Source organism: Diadema setosum, chromosome 4, assembly GCF_964275005.1.
Source record: "Diadema setosum chromosome 4, eeDiaSeto1, whole genome shotgun sequence".
Taxonomy (NCBI): Eukaryota; Metazoa; Echinodermata; class Echinoidea; order Diadematoida; family Diadematidae; genus Diadema; species Diadema setosum.
In genome coordinates this window covers 701882-719720 of record NC_092688.1, presented here as the reverse complement: position 1 = coordinate 719720, position 17839 = coordinate 701882, and the positions used below count along the sequence as shown (strand labels likewise).

The 17839-nt window shown below is 40.7% G+C and overlaps 1 protein-coding gene across 1 annotated transcript; it reads right to left on the bottom strand.

The window, feature by feature from the left end:
• Positions 1-52: 52 nt before the first annotated feature.
• Positions 53-17591, bottom strand: LOC140226737 (uncharacterized). The gene is made up of 4 exons (XM_072307169.1): positions 17415-17591; positions 6650-7757; positions 2603-4810; positions 53-1526 (listed from the first exon to the last, which is right to left on the bottom strand). The coding sequence occupies exons 1-4, from the start codon at positions 17589-17591 to the stop codon at positions 1459-1461; spliced, it is 3561 nt and encodes a 1186-aa protein (XP_072163270.1). The 3' UTR covers positions 53-1458.
• Between the last annotated feature and the right edge of the window lie 248 nt (positions 17592-17839).

Below are 17839 nucleotides of genomic sequence, written 5' to 3'. Positions count from 1 at the left end.
TTACATCATGTTCCCAGCAGCCATGGCAACCCCGTTTCCCTGAAACATAGTACATCATGGATTCTCCCCCCCCCCCCCCCCCAACCAGATTCTAGACTTGTTCGTTTCAGTCTCTGCTTCAGATAACATGCCGCTATCAGACCCCTTTCTCACTGCATCTGGTCAGGTCAGGCTAAACTACCGGTACACCATATTTCCTGTGGCAGTTAGTTACGGCCTCTTAAGTGCTGTCACATTTTGTTGCGTTCACCCCTGTTACTACGGTCTGCTAGGTTTCTCATCAGTACCGCGACTACCATGACAAATATTTTATTGACAGTTCAAATATCTGATAAGGCATCCATGGCAGCTATGACCTGCTACGTTTGCCCATCCCATATCCCACGTTGTCCCACATCCATCCAGTTTTATCAACGGTTGCCTAAAACATGACTGCATTGGCTGCTGGTAACATGGTGTAAACGTAGCATTACATGTTTAGGTTACTAGTAATTTGCTCAAGAGCCCACAAATCTCCAACTTCCACATACCTAACGAGGACACAAGCTGAATCTTGTGTTCTCAATTCAGCATGGGACTGACAGATGCCGCTGCAGCCATGGTGACTACAATGCACTTCCATCAGAATGTTTCCTGAAATCGTCTCACAAGTTACTTGTTAATTTATGTGGACATCTTTGTACAAGTTCCAGCAAATGTCACCATACACCTAAAGGATAAACACATTCGAACTGGCACCTGGTTTGTCCCTTATGACTGCAATATTTGTTAGTAGTAATGAAGGTTTAAGTACCATCTCATATAAGGGTTTATCAAACTTCTAAAAGATTAAGTCGTACATCCCTCAGACATTGTGATCATCATTGCCGTCTTTGTGGAATGATTCTATCTGGCTCTCTACAGTTAATTTCATTATTCGAGGAAAATATTCTCTGCTTAAATTTATTCATTTTGGGTACTACACACAAATGCTCAGATTGACTTGATTGGCACTGTCCATGCTCTTTGATTTATGAGCGAGAGAAAAAGGTGACAAGCATCCCATGTCACATGAGGGTGTCTCGGTGGTTCACATTGGTTTGTCTACAGCGCCAGCAGTCTTACTCACTTCAGGGCACATCTTTGGCAAACAATAGAGTGATTACAATAGTAAATCTCACTAATGGCCTTTCACATAAAAATATTTTTGTTTTCATACAAATTGGTGTGAACATTTAGAACTGGAGCATTGTATTTGAAAATAATCACTGTGTAATGACAAATAAAACAAGAAGGTCACTTGCACATGAGCCCAAATACTATCGTAAATCATCATGATAAAAAAAGGAAACCTTTTGTCACATAATATTAATAATCCGATTTCATCAGAAAATAACTCCATTCTAACAATACAAAATTAATGCACAAGATGATAGAAAATTCACTGACACAATGCAGAGAAAATGATTTTGCTTTCTCCTAATCCTCTTCATAGAAGACAACGTGAGAGGACTGGTTAGTCAGCTCCGAGTTCAGCTTCTCCCAGTCTGCAGAAAGACACACAAAAGACAGAACAGGTTAAGACAGTATGACAGATACTTGTCTCACATCATTTACATGTAAAGCAATAAGGGGTTCCACAGTTGGTTAGATGAACGAAGTGCGAAAAGATCATTATCAAACGCAAAAAGTCTTTTTATCAATAAGGGGCAAAGCTAAGTACATGTAGGACCCAGGGCAAAGGTTACCATCATAAAATCTCTGTAGCGATTTAAAATTCAAACTTCTGATGAATTCAATACTCTTCCAGTATATACACTTGTATACCATTTGTATGGGCACAGGTACACCAATAGTTAAAAGTTGCATTAGCTGTAGATTGACATTACAAAATTATATTGACAATGAAAAATTATTATGAATAATAATCAAGCATTTCATCATAGTTTTTAATTTCCACATTGCCACTTAAGTACAATAAGCAACACAATGGCCTTGTGTGCTTCAATTCTTTGTGTTTAAAACTGTCATTTCAAGGTAACACAAAAATGTGTTTGTCCAATCAGTGTACTCCAAGCCTAGGTACAGTGTAGCTTGAACTCATTCTCTCTTTACTATTGAAAATATAACTGTTTTTATAGCATCTTTTCTGTTTCCTTTCAGAAACCCTACAGCCCTATGTGAGCACATGTACATTGCAGGTAGTAGCATAAGAGCAAACACTGTTTTCTAACAATGCTGACATGAAATTAAACCAAGTGATGGCAGCACAACATATACAGACCAACTCAAAACTTATCTGACACTTGACTCAACTTGCAACCAAAAATGGCCTCAGAAAGCGAAGCTTAGTTCATTCATCAGATGACCTTGCCTCATTGGATCACTCCCAACACATTTGACACGGACCTGATATTCAACCAACACAAATCAGCTTCAGCCAATTTTGATACAATTCCCTTCAGTGGGCGAGAATAAAATGTTGCTTCCGAAAAGTGAAGGGAGGTATAACTAATAACTGGTGAATTATATCCGCTGTTGCTCAGCTTTCATGCTGCAAGCCATACAAGTCTCCCCCCCCCCCCTTCAAATTATCTGCCCATTTCTGTTTTCTGACTCTCACCTTTGAGAAGCATGTCGGCCAGTTCTGTGTGGTTGAAGCCTGCAGACCAGTGTGGCCTCTGGTTGCGGAGTGTGGAAGAAGACTCCTTCTGCACCACTGACCCAGGAACCATGTCAATCCCAGAACCCTTCATATTACTGGTGTGATTCCTTTTAAGGGGTGGAGTGTTGTTAGTCTTACCACCAGACAAAATTGCAACAAGGTTGGATCCTACTAATGGCACTGTAGATGTGTTATTTGTACTTGGCTTCTTGCTCTGATCTCCAGCTTTGGTTTCAGACAACGGACTCTTAGCAATCCAAGCCTTCTCAAGCTCCTCACAGCTGACCTGTTTCCCTGCAGAGGGTGAGGTTTGTGTTCTAGGTATCACAGGTTTGTTTGGAGGGACAAAGTCAGCAGTTGATTCTGCCTCTGACTTGGGCTCTGGCTGCTGTCCACTTTGCACAACTTCATCAATAAGTTCAAAATCACTCTCACAGAATTTCACAGAGCCAAATATTATGTCAAAGCTTGCTGCTGGTTCCGCTTCAAATGGGAAGGAGTTATCCTGAATGACTGGAGTACTTTCACAAGTCAGATTAAGGCTTGTTTCTGACTTGACAGATCGTATGTTGTCCTTGTCTTTGCTACTGGCAATGCCAGTTTTCTTTGGCACTACGGCTGGAACAGGCTGAGCTGAGTCAAGACTGACAGCTTTGTGGCTACTTTCTAGCTTACTTGACCGTGGCGGCTTGGTGCACTCACTGCCATGCAGTTTCTCAGGATGCTGACTTGATGCCCTACTTGAAAGTTTGGTATCACTTGGCTTACTTAGACTATTTTTAAGGCGTGCTGCATATGTGTCTTCTAAGTCTAGATATTGCACAACATTATCTGCACTAGTGTTGTCCATCTTTGGCACATCAGTGCCTGGCTTGCGTCCCATATCACGAGGAAGGCTAGCAGACTTAGCAGCTGTGGCAGCACTAATGCCACCACAAGCACTTGGGGGAACACTGCTCATGACACCATGACCCTCTGCTAGTCCACTCATATCTGTTGTTGAGGATGATACATTCACATTGCGTTCACATGGTTTGCTTGATTCTCCTTCAACTGGCTTTTCCTCAGCCATCTTTGGCTCTTCTTTGTTGAGAGAAGACACGCCAGCAATATTAGGTTTACCTTCCTCCGTCTTGCTACTAGCACTTTGTACGTCTGGCACATTTCCTACACCTTCTTGACTCTTCTTACTGCTTCCATTCGGTACAATTGGTGGTTTAGATTTTAACTTGGCAGCATAAGAGTTCTCAGAGATAGGCATGGGTGGTTTTGGAATAGTTTCCACTGCAGGGGCACTGTCTGGCTTTTGAGTGAAACCATGATATTCTTCTCGTGAGAGAGAGTGGCGAGAAAAAGAAGAATGCCTGTAAATAGGCTTGCTATCACTGACGTCATTAAACTTGGAAATGCCTGATGGTTCACTACTAGATTTCCGCAATTGTGGATCGAAAGGGCCACTATAGTAAGAACGGCGATATCCATCTGGGTAAGACGGTCGGGGGAAAAAACTGTTTCTATCTTCAGCGGCATAAGCTCTTCTTTTACTCCTCTTTTGACCATACGTCTGCCACTCATTCCCATTACTATCATCATCGTCCTGGTAGGTTTCATCTATTGAACTGTCTTTGCTGGCTGCAAGACTGGCATCCTCACTGCTCTTTTCAATGTCCAGTCCATTATCTGATTCATTGCTGGAAGTATTGTCTTCTTTGCTGTTCCACTTTTTACTTTCCACCTTTAAAGTGTTTTTCCTCTCATGGCATACCTCATCTACAGTCCTGCGTGGATCAATCTCATTTGATAAGTCTACTTTTTTGGGTCCATTGCTGACAGTAGTGGGCTTGTTTGACAGTCTTTCTGTAGCAACAACTGACTTGCTGTCCTCGGCTACTGCTCCTGAGGGTTTCTTCCCATTATTTATTTGCTTCTTTGAATGAGCATCGGATCTATTGTCAGATTTTTTGTTTTTGCTTGATACAGATGTCTTTGACTGTGGTGCACTGGGTCCATTAGCAGGAGTGGCCTTTGGAGGTGGGACTGGCTTTGAAACGTCCACTGGGGTCAAGGGCTTGCTGGAATCCTCTGCTCCTGATGTTCCAGGGGAAGTTAGCACTTTACTCTCATGGTCTGAGCAGTTAGCTCCACCTGGGTCACCTTCAGATGTACCTTGGGTACAGAGAAGAGGAGTTCACAGATACAGGCAAAGAGAGAGAGAGAGCGAGAGAGAGAGAGTTATTAAGTGTGATGACGATGGGAAGCTGCACAATGAAACTGATCTGTGCACAGACTACCCACATGAAACAATAAGGTCACCATTTTGGCCCTCCACTTATTCTCCATTTTGAAGCACAAATTATCTAGAATCCAGACAAAGGCTTGAATACTTGAACATGTTATGGCCCTTTAGAGACCCTGCACCTCAGGCCCAGAGGAACATCTAATGTATACAGTGTATTTACAACATCTCTGCATTTTGCTCTCCTTAATAATGTACAAAACTCAATGTATTTCTGTCAAGTGTAATCGAGTACCGGTATGTAGAATTCAATATAACAAGGTTATATTTGTTTTATTCTTGTTTTTATTTTTTCACATTAAGGGGTCACTTTTCTACTTGAACTGTAATGAAGCATGCATTTCTTTCCAATGCACAACTCCTCTACAGCATGCTATTGATCTCAATATTTTTGATCATCTGTACAATCATTGTTGATTGGGGAAACTGCATGTGCGCACAGCACACATCAAAAGGGCATACATTGTAGCGCTCAACATTTAGCAACTTTTTTCTTGTTGTGCAACTAACGTTTGATGTTCTGTCTCAAGATTTGCACAAAAACTTGGGAAGTAATTTGATGTTTAGCTCTAAAAGTTATGCAAATGTTTTTCATGCCTGATTATATCTAATTCTGAGTACATGGCCAATTCTGGAGGATGTTGCTTAGCATATTGCTTGCTTTTGATGGTGTTGCACAAGAATTCCAACATACTACAGTGACATGCTCAAACCCATTGTGGACTATCCTGCCATTTACATGTGTGCTATCCTACAATGTATGAGTAAAGCAATGCTCATTTCCAAATATAAAACCACTACAGCGGAAACTCGTTATAAGATCTGATGTAACAAAATATATCAACAAACTAATTTCTCTAGTCCCAATTAATTGGCAATTGTTCCTTTAATTTGTATTGTTTATTGACCACAGATATAACACAATATTTGATATAAATAGGCTTGGTCCCAAGGATCTCATTATACTGAGTTTCTACTGTACCACCTCAAATTAGTATTCAAACTTTGCTATTCAAGATTCGCTTTTTGGTAGATAAAACAAGGTGAAACCCAAAATATTTACAATAAAGAGATGCATGCTGGGTGCTACATAACTTCTTTTTTTTTACTACTTGCCCAGTCAGGCAAGCAGATTTTCAAATTGTTGCAGAACACTTGCCCAAACATGAAAACATGAAAGAAAGTCTAAAAATATAAGAAAATGATAAAGAAAACCACTCAAGTCAAGGGCTTGATAAAATATAATCATATAAATAAATAGCATACATTGATTCACATGAGTAACAACTTGGTTTGATCAATTGTTGGTGTTGCATTGCATTGGGGCTTCTTCATGCAAGTCTTGGAAAGTTGCTCAAATAAAATGTATGTACATGGCATCACTAAGCAGTCATTATCTTTTGCCTTTTGTATGGCTGACTTCATGGGTTTGAAGGGGGGAAGGTGACTTTTAAGACTTTTTGCGTGCCCCATTTGGGCAAGCAATGTTTCTCATTGTTCTGAAACACTTGCCCATCTTTGATTTTCACTTGGTCCAAGCAATCCGGCAAGGACTTATGTAGCACCTTGGCATGCCTGAAAAGTCTCTCAATACATGTAAAGTTACATGATTTATTCACAAACATTTCTCTACTCTACTACTCAATGTACCCACCACAAACCATCGATCTGGATGTCCTACTCCTTTTCACCTAGAGTCACATAATTACCTTTCTTTTTCTTTTTTCGCTTCTTTTTCTTTTTGGTGGTTTCCTCTGGTGTGTCTTGACTGGTCTGGGCAGTGGGCCCTTCCAGGGCGTCGGTAGTACTACTGGCTGGGGCTGGGGCTGAGGCTGGGGATGCATCCTCCTCAGGAGACGAGACTGAAGGGAGTGGAAGAGTAGCATCAGTGGAGTCTATGCTGCCATAACTTTTGTGACTGATACCATTGGGGAGAAGCTGCATCCCTGGCTCACCAGGCTGCTCCTTTCTCCTGCTACTTGGAGTGAGGGGAAGCAGCTCACGTTCAACAACACACTCCTTACTGGTCCTCTCCTCAGGCAGAGTTCTGTGGTCTGAAACATTTAGAGCAGTAGCATCATAGTGGTTGCTAAAATATTCCGGCTCTGGACATGTTGAGCTGTTTGGTAACTTGCAGCCATCAAGAATGCTTGCTGCAGACTTGAGCAATGTTGACTTGTTCTGTTCAGTACTGCAAGAGGAGCTTGACTTGTATAAAGGCATTTTAGGTGAGTTGGTCTTTTTCTCTGCATTTCCCTGCACAAGGTTTGGCTGATCCTTGACATTTCTTGTCACAGGCTGTTCTTTTAGTCCAAATGAGAGAAAAGCACCAACCTCCTCATCACTGCGCTTACTTGCACGATGTCCTGAGTCTGCACACGAATCAGCAGCATGGCTGTTCATGCTCTCAGCTCCTTTCACCTCCTCTCGAGTCATCTCAACAACGGCAGTAGTGACTTCATTCCCTACAGATAGCACACACTCATCGCTACACGGGTCTGTAGAATGTTCTCTTGCAACATGGCTGGCAGCTCGAAGAGTTGCTTCGCAGCTAGCTCCAGGTTTTGCCTGTGCATCAGTGTCATTGGGAGTTGTTGTCAGGGTCGATGTATGTGGTCTACCATGGGTCTCCACAGCCGCATCTGTGGCAGCCATGTGGCATGGAGCAGACTCTTCCTCTCTGGAGAAATGATAACAGGGTTCTTCTAAACCTGTTTGATGTCTGCTCAGGTTAGCTTTCAGACTGGTGATTAGCACATCAAACTCCTTTTCGGGCAATTCAGAAATCTGACGAGCCTCTTCTTTCAGCTGATCAATCTGAAGGTGTAAAAAACAAAACAAAGAAACTGATCACAAGCATATGAAAACAGATTTTGCTTGACTAGTACAAAATGTTCATAAGCACAATATGCTGTACTTTTGAAGTAATCCGTTGTGATAAGTTCGTTATTGTATATGCTGGTTTACACATCATGTAAAAATAAAATAAAGGGAGTCATCCATGATTTGTAGAAATGTGAGTTCAGTCAAAGGAAACTAGTTTTTCTCCCAAATGTCTCTTGGGGCATGCATAATTCAATATGCTTTGCAAGCAATGTAAATAACAATATTACCCAATTTACTGCAAATGCAAATGACTACTTGCATGTTCAGGTTTATGACTACAATGATCTTTACATCCAGACATTGTAGAATCTTGACATTTATATGGCTGCAGAAGTGGACTGTGCTATGTCATGACACAGATCTTGGAAAAAATAATGCAAATTTCAACAGTCTATCAAATCTATAAATGAGCATTAACCGTTGAGGACGGGAGTTGATGAATGCGTGTTGCAGCAAAATTAGTCCGTCCTCAACAGGTTAATGCAGGATGAGGAGACTTAGCTTCAGTAATAACCACATTTCACCTGGACAGCCACGACTACCTGTATGGCCAAGTGTTCAGTGCAAACAATAGGTCCAGCCATGGCACACTCATTGTGTTTTGTAGCTAGCATGTACAATGTATGGAGAACAATGTTTTAAAGCCAAGACCATCCAGGCAGTCATCATTGCTTACCAGTATCCAAAGCAACCATGAGACACATTCCTCCCATGAATGACTGTACATTTGATGACATAAATGGTATCCCGGGGTACCAAAGAAATCAGCCATTTTGTTGAATTTTTTTTTTTTCTTAAGTTGTACCCTGGGTTGCCAACAAGTGGAAAATATTTTGGTGCTGGAGCTAGCGCGCACTAGCCACTGCATTAACTGCACTGAAGCACACGCTAAGGGATTGCTAGCACAGGGTGCCATGCATGCATAGTATAACATGCAGTGGCATGGGAGTGACTATGTACACGCACACACAGTGCCTGCATTTCTCTGCGGCTGTCCTCAAGTGGACGTGAGGTGGCGCTACACAACGCAGTAACCCGGGTACTACGTTAGCCCGGGGTAACGCGTGATGCATCATTTTTCAACAAGAGACCAGGGGGTCTCATACTCACTACAGTATTGCAAGCTCACCTTCCACAAATTCTTGCAGACTCTTACCCGAGAACATTGCAAAACTTGAGAGGCAGGGGCAGCTTTGAGAGGTGGGAGCATGATGTCCAATTGCATAATCTATCACACTGGTAATAATACTTGCTGAGTAAACTGTACTTAGAAAGTTTGACTAGATGCATTAAAATAAAAGACTTAACCCTATTCTGACTGGGGGGGGGGGGTCAATTTGACCCCCTTGACATTTCGCGCTACGATTCCGCAACGCGCAAAGATTCTGCCACGTCGTTTCATGACTTTTTTCATTGAAGTCTCCCGCATATTTTGAGACCAAATTCGCAACATCCGGGTACACCGTTCTGAAGTTACGCAATGTTTTGCATATCTATATGCATATCAACCCGAAAACGGCTCAAATTCATGATATTGTGTGCAAATCCAATGCAAATTGTGTTTTTTTGTTAAATTGATATAAATTAGATTATTTCAACTTTTAATCACTGAAATTAATGAATTCTAATGTAGATAAGCTAGAAAAAGTGCCTGCAACAAAGTTTGGCAAAAAAACAACAGAAAACAAGAGATAAAAAACAATAAAATACATAAGAAATTAACAAAACAATAAAAAACAAAAGAAACTAATTTTGATTGTGCTATCTTTTTAAAGAAAATTGTTGGATGTGTCTTGAGGAACTCTGACACAAAAATTTAGCAATCCTTACGTCTTTTTAATGGAGTTATACGTGAAAATATGATTTCATGCTTAAATTTGCATTTATAATCAATTTACTAAAAATAGAAAACCAATATTTTTCATGCATGACCATGTAATCTTGTAGTTGACATCCTGCTCTATCTTCAGGCAAAATTTTGTGGCAATCTCGTGATCGGCGGCAGAGATCTGAAAGGTTTGGGCCCCTGAGGCCCCCATGGGAAGCACGGTGCCCATTCAAATAAATTGAGATCCTATTCCCCAAGGAATGTTACCCGCCAAGTTTGGTGAAAATCCATCATGTTGTTTTCAAGAAGAAGATGAAAATGTACAAATCGACAAGGGAAACCCATTTTCCTCTTCATGGACACAGATTTATCAATACATTCATCTTTGAAGTGCTTGTAGCATACCAAAGAATTTTGGTAAGATTAAAATCAGATGTGCAGTGGCATTCTACACGTACATGTAACAAACCCAGCCAAGCTTGTCAAGTAGCAGCGTTATTGGAAAACAACCCAGCCAAAACACGTCTGAATTTTTCTCCTTGTTCCTAGTTTATCTACAAACAACATTAAACTGGCATGGTGGTACCCAAGTTCCAAAACTATAATTTCCTAAACCTACTGTAGAAATCCGAATATATAATCTCAATATATATTATATACCACTAAAACTGCACTAATTTGCAAAAATTAATCCTCCCAGTAAAATTTTTCATGTGCAATTTTACATGAAAAGCTGTCCACATTTAGCTTGATAAATGGCATGCAAGTCATGCTGTTTCGCTGTGTTTGCATCATATCATTATCATACAATAGATGAGACACGTTTTTTGGTGAGGAAGCGCTCTCAAACTGAGGATGTTTGTCATGTTATTTCATCATATTTATGTATAGTGGGATATGAATGTTTCTTAAAAGAGGGTCAGAGTTTATCCAAAAAAATTGAAACAGTTTGAAATTCATTTAGTTTACAAGCCCTCAAGACAGAAAACATAATATCTTTGTCACTGGGGACATCTATGTACATTAGTACAAAATGTGATGACAAAACTGCATGTAAAGCTATTCTTTTTGCTGTTACTCTCAGAAATATTGCATACAAACACAATCTGACTTTTTATTAAAAGAGAAGTTCACCTTAATGTATTCATGCGGATTGAATGAATGCAGCTATTCTAATACTATTAAGTAGAACACATGATAGTGAAAGTTTGAAAAGAATCTCACACTGCACAGTCACTACTGGATGAGAAACTTTTGTCTATGTCACATGCATACAACGACATGGGGAAAATCTAAAGAAAATTTCACAAACTTTCGTTATTGAAAAAAGTATGCTTTCTCTTAACTTGTCACTGACGTGTGTTAAGGCCCGCTAGTACTATTACCCCTGCCTTCTCAGAGGCAAGTCAAGGGCTCTTCCATGCTGCCCTGAACTGGATTCGCAGCAATGATAATAACCCGTAGAGCCTCTAGTACTGTATACGCTGTTATTTTCATGCATTTTTGCAAATGACAAGGCCATAGACATTTTCGCGAGAAGTTGTTTTCGCGAATTGACGCCGACGCTTAAGTCTAGTACGTTGTACATTGTAGACGTGTCTACTATAATACACCAGAACTTAGGCAGAAGGTGGACTCTACTTCTAAAGAAGAATATGTCAATAACCTCAACTAAGACTTGTATTGTAAAAATCACTTAGCTTGTGCTCCACCTGTAGTGAATAGTGTGTGTGCTGTGGTGGTAAATTTCAGTGGTAAACATGGAAATATTGACTGATAGGGCCTAACGTTAGACCTCTAGTAATTACTACAACTGTAAGAAAAAGGAACGTAGACAGGGTAAGACCAGGTTATCTAGAGAGAAGATCTAGTAAGTACTACAATAGTGTCTACACAGTGTCGTGTAGAACATGGCAACACAAGATTGGTTTGCTGACGAGGAGCAGGAGCGAGGAAGGGAGTATGGTACATGTAGGTGTCCAACACATCGACACTGTAGACATACAACTGTACATTGAAACCGACACCCTCTATTTATAGCATTGCGCATCCTACATACCGTGTAGGCCCTTGTTAGACCACTCTTGGAATATTGCTCTTGTGTTGGGAATGAACTATATTAATACAAAAATTAAAACTAGAAATGTCGCTATGGCGACTGGTATGCCTCCGCATGCCATAATGCATGATTTTCCTAATAGGTCTAGATAGTACATGTGGACAATGTGTGATTACATTTTCACAAAACTGGCAAAATATTGAAATGACAACTTTGTCACAAATGTGTTGAATGTTCACCTTCCTTGACCTTGGTTTAATTGGATGAATAGGAGAGCATGTATTTGGGGATTTAAGGACTTTAACTTGACTTTGACCCATTCATACATTTATGCATTGAGTAATTTTCATGGTACCAGTATGGAGAAAAAGTGCAATTTCTGTACTGGATAGTAAATTGTTACCATGTTCATCTGGCCTTTGACCCTAAAATTCATAAGATACTAGTAATCACTTTCAGGTAGAACATGCATAAATATGCAGTAAGTTTCACAATAAATTGAGCCACTTCTGAGATATGGAGGAAAAGTTAGTTCAGCACTTTCACTTGATCTTTGACCTTTTGACCTTTGAGGCAAAAAAAAAAGAAAAAGAAAAAAAAACTCTCCAGAGAATTTCTATTAGGTTACACATGCATACACCAAGTGTAAAAAAAAAATAATAATCCTGCTGGCATTGCATGAACATGAGGGAAATAGTAAAATTTTGATGTGCTGCACTTGACCTTTGACCCCTGACCTTTGACCCCATGAACCCTACATTCTCTAGATAATCACTGCCAGTCAGTACATGTATATACTATGTTCCATGAAGATACCTTGAACAATTTTCCAATTTACAGAAAGAAAAAAAGAAGTTTTAATACTTTTACTCGACCTTTTGACCTTTGACCTTTGACCTCATGACCCAAACTTTCACCAGAGAATCTAAATTGGGTAATACTTGTATACACTAAGTTTCAAGAAAATATCTTCTGGCATTGCATAGATATGGTGGAAATAGTGAAATTTTATGTATTTGACCTTGACCTTTTGACCTTTGACCTTGAGCACGTGCACCCAAAAGTTGATAGGCACAACTTCACCCCCTAATACACATACATGCCAAGTTTCATTAGGATACCTCAACAGGTTTTGATAGTTACCTTGTCCACAAAATTCATTACGGACGGACGGAAAGACGGACGGACGGACGGACGGACGGACAACCCGAAAACATAATGCCTCCAGCACCACTTCGTGGCGGAGGCATAAAAAGCTTGAATCAGTTCAGAGGAGAGCAACCTAGTAGGTAGCTGATCATTGTCATATTCTGAGAGACTAAAATATTTGGGGATTCCACCCCTACAGTATCGATGTGAACATTCAGATATGATTCAAATGTTCAAGATTTTGCACGATATGATATCAATGAATGTTATCAATGATCAAGTTACATGCGGTCATAAGTTTAAGTTGTAGACAGCATGGACCTAATATACAGGGACTGTTCACGGCAGTCTTTCTTTGATGTAATCATTGTCGCTGACACATGATTATGCGCATCTTAATGAGTATGTTCAGGTGTCTGGACAATAACGATTGTGACATCATGTATCATCACTAACAAAAGAATTGTTTGCCTCATTTCAGTCTTGTTTCGCTGATGTTCCTTTTTCAGATGGAAATGTCTTTGAACAAATACAGATGATTGATGAGGAGCAGCAAAACCTCAGAACATGACAAATGTTGTGTCAAAAGATGGGTAATTGCTGATTTGCACATTTTTGCACACGCATAGGACCTTGCCTAATGGCAAGATATACAAGGTGTACCTGTTCTCTACCATTACCGTCCCTTTTTGCTCTGGAATAAGCTGTGGAAAACTGAAATATTGAGATTACAAATGACAATCATTCTGCCAAACTGTTAGCTTTCTTTTAAAAACTGCCTGCTTCTCCCAAGCGAAATTTTTGAGGCATGATTTCCTAACATTCACCATAACTGCACATTCACTTTACTTTAATTTTTGTGAGTTTCTTTTGCGCATGTAGTTTTAGATTTCTTGAATCTCCGTTTTGTTCTTCTCCCGGCTTGCTGGTGGCGACGATGATGGGATCAAAGCAGTGAAGCATGTTAAAAATGTCTTTGTGGCACCTCAATTTCGTCTCACTTTGGGAGAAAATACCGCAGATCCTTACCCCATGCTCAGATTGTCCCTTCGAATCCTACGCACGTAAATCTCGGCGATAAACACACGGGAGGTTTTTTTCATGCGCCTGTGGCAGCTTATTTTTTAAACCAACTGCCCATTTTCCCATTGAAAAGCATGTAAATCCAGTGAATGGGCAAATATGTGTTAATAATAATTACGTGTATAAACTAATGAGGATTTTCTTCAATTCTTTTTCCTCCTGTTTCCTCAGGTTATTTACCTGTATCCCCCAAACTTTTCTTGATTTGTATTCATGTTTGAATGTTCCATATTGCATTTGAATATTGCGCCCCGTCCCACGCATATTCTTGATTTTATACGCGAGAAAGCCATTGCGCAAGGGTGGTCAATCAAAAAAAAAGGTGGTGATGAGTAGGCCTAGAACTAGTAGTCTAGACTTAGATCTAGACTATACAATTGGAACGCCCAGGGCCGAGTTTAGTCGGGCTACAACTTACTGGGCATCATCATTGATAATTCAATTCAGGTAATTTAATTGACAAAATAATACCCATGCCTCGTGTTCGGTGCAGTTACCTTACCGACACTAATATGTTAGACCTACCAGATTCTATTCTTAGCTTGAGCGTGCAACACATTTACAACGCCCAACGGTTAGGACGTCCAGGACTACTATTGTAACTGCGACCAGCAGCCCCATAGGCATAGCGTAATGGGGCTACGGACTGTAGCATTCAGGATCATGACAGGGTAGTATCGCGGATAAATATAAACTTAAAATCGAAAAATTTCTTCAATTTGAAGACTTACCAGTGAAGTTGAAGTACTGACAACAGGTTTAAGGCAACGTTTGGTTCTGCCCATAGAACAGTTCTAGTCCCTTTCTGTTCGAATTGATAACTAAATGTGACTCGGTCGAGAGGAACCTGGGAGAGCTACACTGAATTAACGGCCAGCACACGCGCACACAGACATCTTATCGAGTCAATGGATTTGAAATTTGTGCGCATGTGATGTGTGCACATGCGCTGGCCGTCAATTCAGTGTAGCTTTGCCAGGTTCCTCTCGACCGAGTCACATTACTAATACAATTGGAACAGAAAGGGACTACTGGCAGAACCAAATTTTGCCTGATACCTGTTGTCAATACTTCAACTTCACTGGTAAGTCTTCAAATTGAAGAAATTTTTTGATTTTAAGTTGATATTTATCCGCGATGCTACCCTGCCATGATCCTGAATGCTACAGTCCGCAGCCCCATTACGCTATGCGTATGGGGCTGCTGGTCACAGTTAGTCCAGGAACTACCTCAAATCACATTTTTATATTTAAATACGTGCTTGTGAATTAAGAGTATGGTAGCTCTACTACATATCGACCACCCTTTTTGAAACCGACCGTGTAGTTTTTGCACACAGAACGCTTAGTACGCACTGCACTACACGCAGAGCACATCAAAATGTATTGGCTTTGACCGGTGAAGAGGATGTGTGGGAAAACGCAAAAATTGACTGTTCACTAATGGTTTTAATCAAGGACAAAATTTCGAATGAACATTTTCACCGAATCGTAATGTAATGTCAATGCATTTTTAAAAAGCTTTGTACAACACGATGTTCAATGCAACTCGGTTTGTGTGCACTGTCAATGCAAAAACAGCAGTCGATCTGAAAAAGGAGCAGCACTGTGGGGAGCTGAAACGAGGCCACGCAAGTTCGACAGCGGTATTTTTGCACTAAAACTTTGAATTAAAGGGAACAACGGCATTTGATAGTGCTGGATTTTCTCAATCACATAGGTCTACATAGGTCAAGTTTTTATGTGAATTTCAGTGTTAAATATTCTTATCAAGCAAATAAGGATTAGGCAGTCGATGAGTAGGCCTAGTAACTATTAGAAGAGTAGTGACTAGAGTAGTAGTAGTACGTTAGTAGGCCAGGCCTATACATAGTAGACAGAAAGATCCGTCTGTCCGGAGGACTCTTTTATATTTTGCCATTAACGCTGTCCTCCGTAGACAGACGGAAGGTTGCAGTACCCATTGCTGTGTGGATGTTCTTAACCACTGTCTCTATGGAAAATTGGGTGAGGTACCTCACCCTTCTCAATTGCGTCTAATTCACGGCCCTAGGTCGGCAAATTTAAGCTTGTATAGTGGAATCAACTATTCAAGAGTATATTGCACTCACCAGATGAATGAATAATCCAACATTTTGGTCGAATTTTCAACGTATAACACACATCAACCAGCCCCTCGCGTCGTCACGTTCAAACTGCAGCAACATACAGTACGAATCTATTAGCCAATCACATGCGAGGTAGTTTCTACGTGTTTTTTTTTACTGAAACACGTACCTCACATGTGATTGGCTTACAGATTCAAAATGGCGACTTACGGCTAGCGGACGGCGATGTTGCGATATGGATAAAATTTCTGCGTTATAACCGAGTTACTGTGAGTATTTCGATTGCAAAATGTGAGAAATTAACCCCAAATATTGCTGCATAATGTGTCATGTCATGTCAAACTTATTTGAATGTAAAAAAGCTGCCTGAAATTTGGTTTATCGTAACGTTTGATCTGTGCGCTACTGCCACACAGGAGCTGGCATCATTGACTTCGGTCTGTATACGGAGGGGATCCGTGAAGCCAGACGCAGTCTCCGCGGAACATTCCCCGACGGACAGATACAGACCGATCTTTCGGTCAATATACATAGTAGGTCCTTCTTCTTCTTCTTCCAGTCTGGTACAGTCCGCCTCTGGCGTATTATCGTACCTTGACCCTTGGCTTGCGCTTGTCAAGTGCTGGGTGTACAGTGTGCAGGTAAAAATCCTCTACAAAAATTTTTATGTGCAGCTAAAAAACAAGATGAGAGCTCATTGGAGCTTTACAAGTTGCACCTCCTTCTTGAAGATCTCCAAGGAGGTGCAGCTTATGGTGGAAGGTGGTAGGGAGTTCCCTAGCCAAATGCTGGATAGAACATGGACTGAAACAAGTGAGTTCTGGCAAATGGAACTTGAAGCTTATGTGGGTTTCCGCGTGTTGACGGTTCTGCAACTGGTATGAAATAGGTGACTGGAAGATGTACCAGACCATAGTGATAGAATGTTAACTAATTTATGTAAGTTTAGACTCTGACTGTCACTTTGCTGCTGTGCTCTCCTTTCTTGAAGAGGTCCAACCATACTGCCTTATTTTACTGGTATTTTCCTTACATGTGAGTAAAATTCCAGGCAAATTGTGAGATATTTTAAGTCTCTATATTAGAAATACATTCATTAGGGTGTCGAGGTATACATTAATATTTAGGCTAGCATTTTAATAGACACCCAACCATGCATGCACTGTGCACTAGAGTAGATCGTTTGTACACACAAGGCCAGGCCACGGTCCTTGAATACTACAACTATACAGCCACAGTATGCCATGGCATGGACTATGGCGTGTCGCAGGAGCTCGTGCATTGATTATTAGTCAGCGCTTAACGAAGGACTTACACAGCTACAGCTGCAATTAAACTTCGAGTTTGTTATAGCAACTTTACCTGGATAGAAGGAAGATTATTCGGTAATAAGTTGTCATACACTTCCAGAAATTCCTCTGTGTCCTCCTCCTTGAGTGCTTTGGCGAGAAGAAGCACCACGCTGTCCTTGTCTACCCCGAAACGATTCTGACTAATTTGTTCACATCTTCCACTATCTGCCATTTTTGGGTAGGCCATACCAGTGTGTTGTTATGGCCTACAATGCGCATGCTCAGTAATGTTACACACTCCTATCGCCAGAGAACAGAATGCATAGTGAATGGATTGGTAGTGTGAGGAGCATTTATAATACCGATAAATCTGGGCACCTTACTACGTACCACGTAAATCTGTCTACAATTCATTTTCCCTTGCTATACTTCTATACTCACCCACGTTTGAAATACTACTGAAGAAACCGGGGAAGAGGGGACGAAACATTTGAA